The 14154-nt window shown below is 42.5% G+C and overlaps 2 protein-coding genes across 6 annotated transcripts in view; one reads left to right on the top strand and one right to left on the bottom strand.

Annotated features, from left to right (window-relative positions):
• The window catches only part of NADK (NAD kinase), a 49364-nt gene extending 44920 nt beyond the window's left edge, over window positions 1-4444 (top strand). For all 4 annotated transcript variants that reach the window (XM_069946958.1, XM_069946956.1, XM_069946957.1 and 1 more), the window contains 5 exons: window positions 355-506; window positions 1141-1240; window positions 1974-2131; window positions 3133-3215; window positions 3861-4444. In XM_069946958.1, coding sequence (XP_069803059.1) covers window positions 355-506; window positions 1141-1240; window positions 1974-2131; window positions 3133-3215; window positions 3861-4011 — 644 coding nt within the window. In that variant the 3' untranslated portion in view covers window positions 4012-4444. The remainder of the gene's footprint in view (window positions 1-354; window positions 507-1140; window positions 1241-1973; window positions 2132-3132; window positions 3216-3860) is intronic.
• Window positions 4445-12313: 7869 nt separating this feature from the next.
• LOC138768922 (uncharacterized) overlaps window positions 12314-14154 on the bottom strand; it is a 29763-nt gene continuing 27922 nt past the window's right edge. For both annotated transcript variants that reach the window (XM_069946972.1, XM_069946973.1), the window contains exon 9: window positions 12314-13671. In XM_069946972.1, the coding sequence (XP_069803073.1) occupies window positions 13640-13671 (32 nt within the window). In that variant the 3' untranslated portion in view covers window positions 12314-13639. The remainder of the gene's footprint in view (window positions 13672-14154) is intronic.

Here is a 14154-nt window from a genome sequence, read left to right as displayed (position 1 = left end):
TGGCTTTGGCTGCCCAGGTGTGATGGGAATTGTAGTTTTGCAACAGCTGGAGGGTCAAGGTTAGCCATCACTGATCTAGATGAATGTATGACATCCCTAATAGAGGGCCTTCTCCTGGGTGCGGCTTACCTTCTATTAGTTGCAGCTGTTATCTATGGCATTTCTACTGCGAACAACGTGGGGTCTCCGAGCAGGGAGACTGCTCCATTTATTGTTGCAAGGAAACCACAATATATGAGGTTGTCCAGTGAAGATAATATATAGTTATATATGCAATATAACGTTTATTTCTGCAGTTTGGTTTTGTACTATTTCATCTAAATCTAATCTGCGTATCGACTTGTCCTTGGCCAGGTAATGCAGCACTTGTCCTCCGCAGCAGGCTAAAAGTGAAAGTGCACAAGGAGCATCGAGAGAAGAAGAACATAGTTCAGAACGGTGTGGAAGAGAACGGTCTTATCGTCAACCAGCAGGAGAAGGAGCATGTCAAGCAAACCAAGTATCAGGTGCGATGTAGTGGCTTAAAGGGGTTTCCTGGGACACTCTGCCTATCAGATGTTCTGTAGATCTGCAGCTCGGGCATGTTCATAGAGAACAGAGCCAGAAGCAGACAGCGTCCATTCATTTAATCAAAAGCTGAGCTGCAGTTACCTTACATGGCCACTAAACAATGTACGGCACTGTTATGTTGTGTATGTAGGTGTGACTGTTCTGCAGAACTGCTGATAGGTCATAGACATTGGATTGCACCCATGAGGATAGGTTCTGCTTAACAATTATGATCACCATTTTTTTTGTGCATAAACCTTGGCTTATGGCTAACAGATGAGCTACAGCGTTAGAAAAGCAAAGCCATCCATGTGCTATGGTAATTGTAGATATCTCCTCCTTTTTGGAAAGAATTCATGGAATCTGAAAACTGTGATAGTTTTGTCCATAATATGTTGTTGTTATAGTATCGCTGCCTTTAGCCATAGAAGAGAGGCATTGTGGGCACATTTTTTTTAAATCCTTCTACAGTGTAAAAGCTGCTTCTCCGCAGCAAATCTGCAAAGTCTGAGGAAAGTCCCTTTTTTTTTTTTTTTGCTTTTTTGCTTAGAAGTAAAATTTGTTAAACTTGTGTTTATCTTGGAATTGCAGGTCTTGAATGAAGTGGTGGTGGACAGAGGCCCTTCGTCTTATCTATCTAACGTAGATGTCTTCCTAGATGGGCATCTCATCACTACAGTTCAAGGAGATGGTAATACTTTATAATGAACAGACTTCAATCATTATTAAGGTTGTCAGAACAAGATGGCTTTGTCCCCCGACTTCCTGATATACATACCCACCCAGGTGGAGTAAGCATTCAGGTAGATAGGCCACTCATAAGACTGGGGCTACCAACCATTTTATGATTGCTGCATGGCTCGGCCATAAATGCAAGTGACTGGTGGTCCTGTTGTGCCCCTGAAGTGGCCATGAACATGACTAACAGTCACCAGAAATCCATCCAAGATTGCAGGTTACAACACTGTGACACTTACACTGTGCCACCAGAAATCACTGTATAGCGCTAGTCTAAATGTCAGTAGCTCCAATTTCTACACCTTGGCTGTGGAGCGCTGATATATATTAAAGCGTCTCTGTACCAGCCGCTACCGTTTTGTACACTTCATCACGCCATGTCCGGCACGGGGTCGGCCTTTCTTCTTGGGGCCAGTAAGGTTTATTCTGGCGGAGAGTCAATGAGGCGGGGCCTAGAGCATCTGTGCCCTAGGCCTGCAGCAGCTTTCTATTTTCTGCATGCCCCAAGGCTAGATGGAGGCGGGGAGAGAGGCGCTACAGGGGAATCTGTAACCGTACCGGCCTTTAGATTCACTTTAATAATGGCCGAAGTTTATTGTTATGTTGATCAGTTTAGGGTTATTTTGTGAGTTTTTTAGGATTTTGGCGTTTCATTAATATGCCTTATTTAATTTCTTCCCCCTCAGGAATCATTGTGTCCACCCCAACTGGCAGTACGGCCTATGCAGCTGCAGCGGGAGCCTCCATGATTCATCCAAACGTACCAGCCATTATGATCACCCCCATCTGTCCCCATTCTCTGTCCTTCCGACCAATAGTAGTACCTGCTGGGGTGGAGTTAAAGGTAGGTTTCATATATCACACGCTGTGAATTTCTTCGGGCACGTTCCCATCTGCTCTTGGTTACGATGTGTATTTGTTGTTATTAATCCATTCACACTGAACGCCACCCGGAGTAATGCCAGGACTGCGCTAGTAAATCAAGCTGGTTGAAGCTGAAAGGCTCGTTTGGGGTGGAGGCTTAATCCAATAAGAATTCACTTTGGAGACTTGCCATAGGCAGCAGTGATTACAACTACAACAACCAAAAACCATTTTCCCCCCTCTTTTCTGCCATATATTGACCTATTTTTAGGTAAAATTATATTTGTGGTGTTATAGTTATTAATTAAAAAAAAAAAAAAGCTTTACCTTGGGATATACCAATCGCCATAATGGTGATGTCTTAACCCCGCAATACAACTGATCTAAGCAACATAGTCTTAGACATAGAAATGTTTATGAAATCTAGACTTGTTTTCATGTAATGCATACACTAGTTATACTAAGGCACTGCATAGATGCTAATGTCGGATGATTCCATGAGTTTCTCCCTCTAGAGGTGAAAATGTGTCAGTAATAAGAAACAGCATTTTCTGGTATTTCCTCTGTAGGTATGTGTAGATGTGAAGTTCAGTGTTTATTCGGTGTCTACCTGTCCAGCCATACAAGGATTCCCCATTATGCAGATCAGGGATAGTTATGGTGTAGGAGTTAACACGATAAATGTCTAAGATAAGACTATCCCATTAGGTTGGGTTCACACTGTTTTTGCTGTCCGTTTTTTTTATATCCTTTTTTGCGAAAAACAGATGCAATTGTGTGCAATCTGTTTTGATCCGTTTTTCCATTGATCTGTTGATCCCATTATTTAAAAAAAAAAAAAATGGACGTGGTTTTTTTAGCGTACACAAAACAGTGGTCGGCCAGTTAGGATGACATGGTATATTGTGCTGCTGTTTTTTCTAAAGTGACTTTATATGTGAAATTATATAAAGCTTTCCCATTCCTTTTTTTTCCTTTTAGATAATGCTTTCACCGGATGCACGAAACACAGCTTGGGTCTCATTTGATGGTAGGAAGAGGCAGGAGGTCTGCCATGGAGACAGGTAAATAAGCGGTGCAGATAAAGCAGCTCATGGTATAGATCTCTGCTGTCATGGAGCCATGAGACGTTGCCTGCTTAGTCAGTCAGGCAGCAGTAGCAGTGTCTAACCTTACGGGCTGAGCAGGCAATGCTTCATGCTGACCCCAATCCAGAAAGTGCTGTGAATCAGGATTGGGGCTCTGTGACAGTGACACAAACTATAACGTGAGAGAAGAGGTGTAAGCGGCTGCCAGTGATTGACATAGCCTAGGAAGCTTGGAAATGGCAGGCATCTCTCCTCCTGGCCACTCTTGACATGGACATGTGACTGTTGTAACAGGTCATTGACTGCAGCAGCCACGTGTGCTTTTTTTTTTTTTTTTTTTTTTTTTGAAGGACAAGGAAGTATAAAGACTTGCATGGAAGCACCAGTGATTTTTAAAATTGACTGAAAAGGGGTTATTCAACCTTTTTTTTAATTATTATGTTTTTTAATGGTTTGCCTTTGTATAGCACTATAGTTTCTATGGTATCAGTTCTAGCCCTCTGCTGTACTGTATACATGATTCCGCAGGCACAGGGCTCCGGCTCTGCGGCTGGTACTTATAATGTTTTGCAGTTTTTATGACCTTGATCCTAAAGTCCATTTTCCCTCTTGTCATTGCAGTATTAGCATTACTACCTCTTGTTACCCAGTCCCTTCCATCTGTTTCCGAGACCCGGTAAACGACTGGTTCGACAGCCTGGCCGAGTGTTTACATTGGAACGTCAGAAAGAAACAAAACCATTTCACAGGTGAAGAGGAAGAGGAGTACTAGCGATGGCCGGATCTCAGAGACTCTGAACCCTGGGCCGTACCTCTTTTCAATGAAATGGATCTCTTTCCTTGTAATACGCGCCCGTTCATGGACTACAATAGACCAAATCAGACAAAAGTGCTTATTTCTTTCTTTTTCTTTTTAAAGCCACCAGCTACAAGGTGCTGGTCAAAAGCGACAACCAGCTTCCTTTATTTATCTAAACTAGCGTTCTCTCTTAAGGTTTTAAGAAAGAAGTTTATATTTGTTTCTTATTAATGAAACTTCAAACAATAAATGAGATGACCGCCTGCTGCCGGGGCGGCCTGCACCGTATTGTCCGCCAACACCATACAGTGGAGGCCGGCAGCCATGCGGTTACGTAGAGTTGTTTACATTTTATAATTAATTGTCCCATACCAGAAAAAAAATCCTATAAAAATATTTGTTCTTACATCTTCGGAGCCTATTTTGTGGAATCTGTGATATACATATTGTACATAAGATATATCCTTCATTTATTAACCCCTGTACAACCCCCAGCTCCTCATTATGTTTTCCACTGGATGCTGCCGCTTGCTTTTTTTGTAAGATTCTGCATCAATGCTTTGAGCAGACGGCGGATTGTGCTTCAGAATATCATCGAGTCAATGGGGCAGGCGGAACTGGTATGGTGCCTGGGCAACTAGATCCGTCGTAACTCCCACCACCACTTCTGGACCTGGCTGGCATCATCATTGGATGTATGAATGGGTGGATCTATAGGTTGGGGTACACATAGTTAATACAATGTAAGGATCATATGCTCTCCTGCAGCACCTTCTGTACAGCGCCTTTGTATTATTATTTTTGTATTTATAATATGATCGAATAGACTTTTCCATCAGCCACCATTACAACCAACACTGTGACAAATCTACCCGGTTACTTTGTTTTGCCTTTTATATTCTCTCCTGGTTTTATCTTTTTATCACTGTGCTGCTTCTGTGTCCACTAAGGAAATGAACGTTACCTTGGCTGTGCTACATATACAGCAGAATCCCCACATGCACAGTGCAATGAGGACTGCCCTCATCATTCACATTCTTGTGTATACAAGTCTTCCGGGGTCAAAGGGGTTGTCTTATGGTGTGTTTACACAGACAGATTTATCTTACAGATCTTTGAAGCCAAAACCAGGAACAGACTATAAACAGACAGCAAGTCATAAAGGAAAGACTGACATTTCTCCTCTTTTCAAATCCATTACTAGCTTTGGCTTCAAAGATCTGTCAGATAAATGTCTGTGTAAACGCACCCTAAGAAAGTTCTATATGAATAACCTAAAGGAAAGGCTGAAAAATAACAAACCCATCCTGACCTGTTACACCCTGCACTGATGTCTGGGTGGTCTCTCCCATTTTTCTTGCCATTCAGTGATTGTTATGTACATCTGTGACAAGGCATGCTGTAGTTGATTGCTTGCATCACTCTGGAGGCCAGTCTCTGGCTTCGGTGTTAAAATGGGGGACCACCAGTACATCAGCACTAGATATGACAGGTGAGCAATGGTTTCATATGACTTCCCTTTCAGTAGCTGTACCCATGAACTCCTGCTGAATTCATGGATATCCTATACAACGCTGCCACTTCTACAGACTGGCAGCTTTCTGTATAGACAGATGCCAAACGGCACCAAATAATTATCCACAATTGCTGAGCACACTCACAAGGCTGGAGCTACAGCAACCCTGAAGTTGCAAGAAGTCCATTGCTGATGGATGTCTTGAAACTGTTGTGTTGCTGCCAATTGGGGATAGCAGTGTGTTCCACATACTTTCCTTGAGTGCAAAACTGCACACAGTATAGCCCCAGCCTAATACAGAGAATACACAAACACTATTATTATAGGAACTGCATTAAGGGTGGGTTCACACATACAGGATCTGCAGCAGGTTTGCTTTGAATCAGCACCATCAACTCCTGAACGTGTGAACGCACCCTCAAAAGAAAGTAACAGCAGGTTGGAAGACTCTAACCTGCTGTTATGTTCCCATAGGGTCAAAGATGCTGAGGAAGAAAGTAGTTTTCTTACCTTCATCCTTTGCACTGTTTTCCTTTTAAACAGTGCTAAATAAAACAGCCTTGTAACCAGGGTCTCTGTGACTAACGTATGCTGCCTTGATAAGACAGTGTGAAATTGGTGACATATCCCCTTTAATTATTTATTAAAAGCACTTAAAGGAATGGCCTGAACCCTTCATACCAGTCAGGATTACTGAGAAGGTCAGGTCACCCTATTCAAATAGAGCACTTTTTATATTGGCACCTTGAGGGGGAGGGGACAATGCGGACATGATCAGGGTATCTTTCTGGGACTCCTTTGTATATACAGGCATCTGTCCTCTCTTGCTTTCTGCTTCTGACCTGTAGATACAATTTAGTGTCTGTTTATTTTCTGCAATCAGTTACCTATATATTCTTTACATACAACCATTTCAATGCATGTTGCTACACAGATGGACAGCAAGAAGTTGTATATCCACCCCGGTTATACTGGCTTGTACTCCATTCTGGTGCATCCACAGTAAGAAAGACCTAAGTCTTGATGTGGAGCGGAGAATAGGCACGTTTCCACTGTGTGTAGATGAGATGGTAAAAATCTACTGTGCATGTACTGTATACCGCTGAGGATTTTCAATGCAAACTTCCACAGAAAATCAGTCTAGTGTACATTTAGCCTTCACAATAGGAAAATGCAAGAGATGAGAAATGCCACATGAAGCCCAATGGTTTCTGCATCATCTAGTCTTCTATGTTGAATTGTAAATGTTGTGTCCTGGTTTCCAGATCGTCCATTTTTACATGTATTTTTGTAGCATTACTTGTTGCATTGTTTGTTCTATATGTTTCTCTTTGTTCTAAACTGTTAAGCAACCGGTTCCATCTGCTAAGAAATCTGTTGTATTGTTCAATTTCATATTTGCATAAATTGTGAAGACTTTTTGTTACAGTTTGTATTGTAGATTCTATTCTGAAGTATACAATGCAGCGTGGCTCATAACCACCGCAAACAACAACCAAGCTGAATGGTAAAGTCTTCCCCGAGCTCTAGGGGAGAAGTGGAAATATATCCAGAAAAAGTAACCAATTCTCTAGGTTATAGCAAAGAAAAGATAAAGATATACCCCAAATACCAACAGCTTAAAAAAAGTTTATATAATAAATTAAAAATCATGAGATCATAAAAACATACAGTAAAAAAAAAAAAAAAAACACACACACAGGGCCCTTGTGTATTTGTATATTAGTCTACACTACACTAATAGAACACATGTACGCAATATTGCACAAACAAGTAGTGAATTGAACAGTTGTCTTAATGCCCAATAATGTCTATCACATATTGGCATATGCACATCTGTATATTGTCCTCAAAGAGACTGTCAGTAGTAGTATGCTTTCCTAAGGGTAGCATAAACTGACAGAGAAGCTGAACAGAACGATGGATCACTTACATTGTTCTGTACAGCTGATCCTGAGATATCCTCCTGAATACATGGACAATAAGTAGTCCTCTCCATTATGTGCATGAGCCCAGTAGTCCTGGATATTCATAAGTAATGCACACTCAGACTACTGACAATCTGTAGCCGCTTGGCTAGGCATACTGCATATAAGCAGTCATCTTTAGGGGTTGGAGGGAATGGCGCAGCACAAAGCCCATTCTGTGGCATATCAGGTGAACGTCTGAACAGAATGCTGTAATGATGAAGTAATAACACCGTTCAGCGCTTGTAGTCCTTATTTAAAGCAGCATAAACCTAGTGACAGTTTCCTTTAAAAGTGCTTAGTGCAAGGTTTGCATTCAAACTCAAGTATGCTAAGATAAATGATATATCGTTGTTGGAGATGAGCGAACCGGGTTCGAGTCGATCCGAACCCAAACGATCGGCATTTGATAAGTGGCGGCTGCTGAACTTGGATAAAGCTCTAAGGTTGTCTGGAAAACATGGATACAGCCAATGACTAGATCTTAGGGCTTTATCCAACTTCAGCAGCCACCGCTAATCAAATGCTGAAAGTTCGGGTTCGGATCGACTCGAGCATGCTCCAGGTTCGCTCATCTCTAATCGTTGTTAATAGACTTACTTCCCAATATAGTCTCTATAGTACTGTAGGAGATGTAGTAGTACACACACAAAACTGTAAGCACCTCTTGCCACTTTTGATGATAGGAGAGGGCCTTGCTATAGCCTCAGTCCTAGTTGTGGTTGATGGTAGTGAAGCCGATGGATGTTCTCCATGGCTGAATGTGTCTGTGTGTAAGATCAACTGTCTCGGCTCTGTACTAGAGGAGTGCACCGGTTTCCAAGCGGAATGTCATACTAGGCATCTTGTTACAGGAGATGCGCTCTTCCAGCATGGGACACTAACAATCACACAGTGAACAACTAGTTCCTGAGAACTTTTACATAGTTAGGATAGGTTCACACTACGGAACCCGAGCAAAGAATTTCCGACGGATTCCGTAACTCGTACCCGTTCACAGCCTTGTGCCTCTCCGCCCGTGCCATAGCCACCATTCTATGCACAGGTGGATTCCGCCTAAAGAATTGACATGTCAATGCAGAACCTGGCCGTGCATAGAACGGTTATCAATGGCCCGGGCGGAGAGGCGTGTGGGTACGAGCTATGGAATCCGTCGGAAATTCTCCGCTCGTGTTCCGTAGTGTGAACCCACCCAACGATCCCTTTTTACAACCAGAATATATTTCCTAAAATCAGAGGTGAAGGATGTATTCCGCACCCATTTCTTTGCCCTATGAACTAACTTAGATTAGATTTATTTTCTTACATACATCAACTGCTGTACAGTAAAATTGTAGTGATTACCATTTCTTGTAGGAAAATAGGGCAAGGGACATACAACCTAATGAGGAAGGACATTAAAGGGGTACTTCAGCGGGGGGGGGGGCTATTTTAGGATCTGGCCAGGGAGGAGGTGGCTGAGAGAAAAGACGTCCACTCACCTCCTAGGATCCAATGGTGGGTCCCGTATCGCGGCACTCCGGTCCCCGGTGGCTTCCTGGTGTCAGACGTCAGCTCGAGACATGACGTCTCAAGTCCGCTCAGCCAGTCAGTGACAGAGGCGGGCTCTGTTTCAAGTCCGCCCAGATCCCACCTCTGTTACTGTCACATCTCGAGCTCGCGTCAGACACTAGGAAGTGGCCGGGCACCGGAGCGCCGCAATATGGGACCCGCCGCTGGATCCGGGGAGGTAAGTAGACGTCTTTTCTCTCCGCCACCTCCTCCCTGGCTAGATCCCAAAATAGCCCCCTCCGCTGGAGTACCCCTTTAAAGAGGTAGTTAGTTAAGAGATTTTGTAAAAATAAATCTCAATTCTTCCAGTACTTATCAGCAGCTGTGTGTCCTGCAGGAAGTGGTGTATTATCTCCAGTCTGACACAGTGCTCTCTGCTGCCACCTCTGTCCATGACATGAACTGTCCAGAGAAGTAGCCAATCCCCAAAGAAAACATCTTGTGCTCGCCAGACTGGAAAGAATACATCACTTCCTGCAGGACATACAGCAGCTGATAAGTATTGTAAGACGAGATTTTTTTTTTTATAGAAGTTATAAATCTCTGGTACCAGTTGATAAAGAAATTTTATTATGAACTACCCCTTTAATAAGTATCATGCAGCTTTACCACATATCATAAGGGATTATGGGAAAGCACCATGGACTGGGGGAGGATTCAGTTCTGTTAAACTTTCACAACCCCAAGCTATTCCGTATAGTAGGTTCTACTGCTTTTGTTTCTCAATAGCTGCTTCTTTCTAATCTATACTGTACACGTAGTTTGATCTGTTTATCAGGGCAGCAGAGATGCGGGAGGAAGACTATGTATGTGCAAGTGTAGATGTCATTACAGACAATATCCACAGGCAACAATGTTGAAAATACATTTGCTAGGATGATCAGCTGATCGTCTCTGGTGCTGATCAGCTGTTTTTTGTCATCTAAAATTACATTTTCTACTCGTGGCTGGAAGTAAACTTACAGTAGTTAAAGGGATGTTAGCAGTAATTTTAAAGGTAAAAATTGTTTATCGTTAACAATTATCCGACCGATAATCGTCTCGTCCCGTGATCAGTGAAAAAAAATCCATTTTGCATCCATGTTTATGTTTTTCAAGGATCTGTTTAAAGCTTCTTAAATAACTCTGATAACATCAAATCTGTGTTTTGCACAGGTGTACACGAATGTCAGATCCGTTGCACTCCTTTAAAAACACGGATCTTATAAACTTCTATAGGGGAATCTTTTCATTGATCTCGTCCGAGTTATGACATGTCCTATTTTCTTGACACAACAGATTATGGATCTGTGAAAAAACACCATCGGAATATTTCAATAGAAAGCAATGAGCTATAAAGTTATCCATGATCACTGATCCGTTGTCACAGACAACGTCACGGAACGTGTGAATGCAGCCTAAGGTTACATGACACCCACAGATATCTGGGGAAAGGGGCAGAGAATGGATAGATATAGACTGCTAATATCTTCTGTAAGTGTTGGCTGGATTTACAGCTTTGACTACTCAGTACTTCCCTATAATGTCCTCCATGCTTCTGCTAATGGTGTGCTACAGAGATATAGGGGGACAAGACCTCTTGTATGTGCGGTGTATGGGAGACATAATAGCAGCTAGTCTATGTCTCTACCTACTATCTCAGGGACAACTAAATATTACAGATGAAGACAAAACCTAAAAACCTATCTTTCTCTCAGCGAGGATGATAGTCATAGCCAAGATATTGTCTGCAATACAACAGCAATTTTATTAAAAACATACAGATTGTATAAAAATGAATATATATATCCCATTACGTCATACAGCCATTAGTCACAGTTCGGGCATTAGGTTTTTCCTTAAAGCTTTGGCAATAAACGAATCGTATTTGTAAGGACGACAATGTGACATAACACAAAGATTACGGATACAAATGAGTGCAAGTAACAATGGAGAAGCCGGGCGACCAATCAGAATCAAACCATCTGAATATGGCAGTCCTATAGTTAAAGAAGGCCTCTGATGGCTACTGTTTTACTTTACACCAGTCTCTATTCTTATTATAGGACATTTAAAATTTCTTGTAACTCACCTGACTTTTAGGAGTTGTCAAGCAGCTTTGCCAGATGTACCAAAACTTAACATGATTCAATGGGAGGTATAATGGTGGCAATATAGAACGCCCTTACAGAAAATACTTCATATTAAAACGGGTTTCCCAGCCTAGTTAAGTGGATGGTCTAACCTCAGAACAGGCCATCACTGAGGTCCGACTCCCAGCACCCCAGCCGACCAGCTGGTGCTTGTGGGCTGCAGCCTCTTCTTGCAATGCCGTACTATTAGTAGTAATGGTGCAAGACACTGCCGCGTTGTCCCATGCAAGCGGCAATTTGAGGACAGGCCATCAGTTTAATTAGACTGGATAACCTCTCATATATTTCTGTTTTACAGGTTATAAAAACACATAAACATAATAAGTATGGAAGATACAGTACACAAGCTAGTAAGAACGGCCATGTTGTGGTCACATATTACACTGCCTGTCAATGAAACAATGTGACAACAATCCACCAAGCGTTTCCATTGGCGAGTATCCCTACTCAGGAATATTATAACAAAGGACACACACAAAATCTTAAGCTTCAAACCATAGATTAGTGACTGCAATTCTCTGTATGGAAAAATACAATATATCCCTTATAGCCTATATATCAGAGGCTGCACTGCGGAGCATCCTACTCTGATGTCTATATTACTCTGTTCTTAGTATATAAAACAGGCTGCGCATCCAGAACAGTCACACATATATAACATCCATCACTCTCGAGCCCTTGATTCAATCACATTATGCTGCAAATGAAGGCATGTATGAATGGTGCCAGGCTACATCTGATAGCTACACAGCACATGTTCTGGTCCTTTAAATTGCTATAAAATAGGGTTGTGCACTGATCACCCCCAACAATCAGCTCATTGCTGTGGGACCCCTGGACACCAGCTTTCCAGATGGGGTTGTTAGGTAGTTTGTCCCTTGCAACCAGAGATTACACAACATTAGGACAAGCGGGCGTGGAAGTGCAGGGACCATATGGATCCATGTAGAGATGGCTTAGAACCACTGTGTAGGTGCAAATGTAAACTACTTGAAATGGCAATACTAATATTCATTATCCTAAGGAGGTAAAGACAGTGGAGTTAAATGTGCAAGCTATATAGCAGAAATGATAGTCCACATAGCAATCACTAGGTGGTGACTATATTTAGGGGAATCTATCAACTCTATATCATGCTCAGAGCTGCTGCAGATAAGTGATAACATAAGTAATGCCTGTCTCTTAGTTGATGGCTGTTAAAAGTTATAAAATCATGTTTTTCCTATAAGCTTAAGAGCCATTAAGGGCATTCTGAGCAGCAGTATACATGCCTCCTCTCTCCCCTACCGTTCACTGCCCTGCATAGCTGAAGTACAGGACTCAGGGACAGAAACCTGGGGGGAGGAAGCAGGCATGCTGCAGCTCGGCAGCACCTCTTTGACACCTGAGATTGGCAGGAAAATATGATTTTATAACCTTACTAACAGCTATCAGCTAAGAGACCAGTAAGGTTATACCAACTAAGTTATAAAAAAATGTTTTCCTTCTAAGCTCAAGGATCACAGAGGGCAGACTGAGAAGCAGCATGCACTCCTCTTCCCTCCCCTACCTCTCTCTGCCCTGCATCATTGATGTATAGGGCTCAAAGATGGAAGCCAAGCAGGGACAGGTGGGGAATCAAAGAGACGTACATGATACAGATTTAGAACTACCTCTGACACTTGAGTTTGGAAGAAAAACGCGATTTTATAACTTTGTAAACAGGGAGCTATAACAAATGATACCCATCAGCTATATGTCCATGTCCTCAGCTCTAAACATGATATAGATTTTCTTTAATGGGTTGTCCAGGACATGACAGGTCCTCTTTCTCACCTACATCCACTCAACTCAAGTCATAGGAGAGCTCTCCATGTCGGCAATGCATATAGATTAAACAGACCAATTCACATTCTGCAACATAGGATATCCAAGCCAGGTATAGGTTATAGCCCACTTTGCTTTTTTGCCTCTTGGGAGATATGCCGACACCATCACAGCAGCATCACATCTCCCAGAATGCAGTACAGCAAAGGATATGATGGGTCAGAGACTGAGCAAGTGTCAGCAAATGTCACTAATAGCAATTAATTGTGAATGCAGATCAGTATGTATGGAGGACTACGTACTTACCATGTTATGTTACATATAAGCAACGTAATCTGCTGTTACCCAGTGATGCATGTAGATCACAAACTGCAAATGTTCAAAGACAAATCTATGGCACAGGCCAGTGCAAACAGTACAAGAAGTACAGAAAGTGGCTGCAATGTGCTGCAGTAGTGGAAAGAGGAAAACTCAAGGGTTTGGCGATTAAAAGCTGATTCTTCCCTTTGACAGACGGCTCCGGAGTGCGCAGCGAGGCTACACGTTACCTCCCACCTCCATAATGGCAGGATTACAACAGTCCGTCCTGGCAGGTCAACAAGGTCTTCCAGAATTATCGCTCAATGCTTTTAGGAATCAATCCTTCCATAGGAAGAAAACACTGTATAGGATTGAAAACACATGTTTATTACTGTGCTGATCTACCAGAGCTGTCAACACTCATAGCAGATCCCTAGACATAGAAGCTTTGGGTGTTATACATACACAACAGGCAGATGTTGCCTTGTATAACAGACCAGCGATCAGACAACAAAGGAGCAAATGCTCATGTATCAGCTGATCCTATTGTCTTGGCATGGAAAAGCAGATAGCGCGGAACTTGTCAAGATGGAAAAAAAAGGGTAGCTAGGACTCAATCGAAGTGTGCAGACATGTTTTAGCTACTGAAAGTACTATGGACTTTCACAGCAGTACAATTGCAATGCTTGTCTGTCAATTCTGTAGACCAGGGATGAGGAACCTTCGGCCCTCCAGCTGTTGCAAAACTACAATTCCCATCATGCCTGGACAGCCAAAGCAAAGCTTTGGCTGTCCAGGCATGATGGGAATTGTAGTTTTGCAACAGCTGGAGGCCCGAAGGTTC

This window comes from Dendropsophus ebraccatus, chromosome 12 (assembly GCF_027789765.1).
Source record: "Dendropsophus ebraccatus isolate aDenEbr1 chromosome 12, aDenEbr1.pat, whole genome shotgun sequence".
NCBI lineage: Eukaryota > Metazoa > Chordata > Amphibia > Anura > Hylidae > Dendropsophus > Dendropsophus ebraccatus.
Note: the sequence above shows the minus strand (reverse complement) of the source record. Positions and strands in the feature narration are given on the sequence as shown.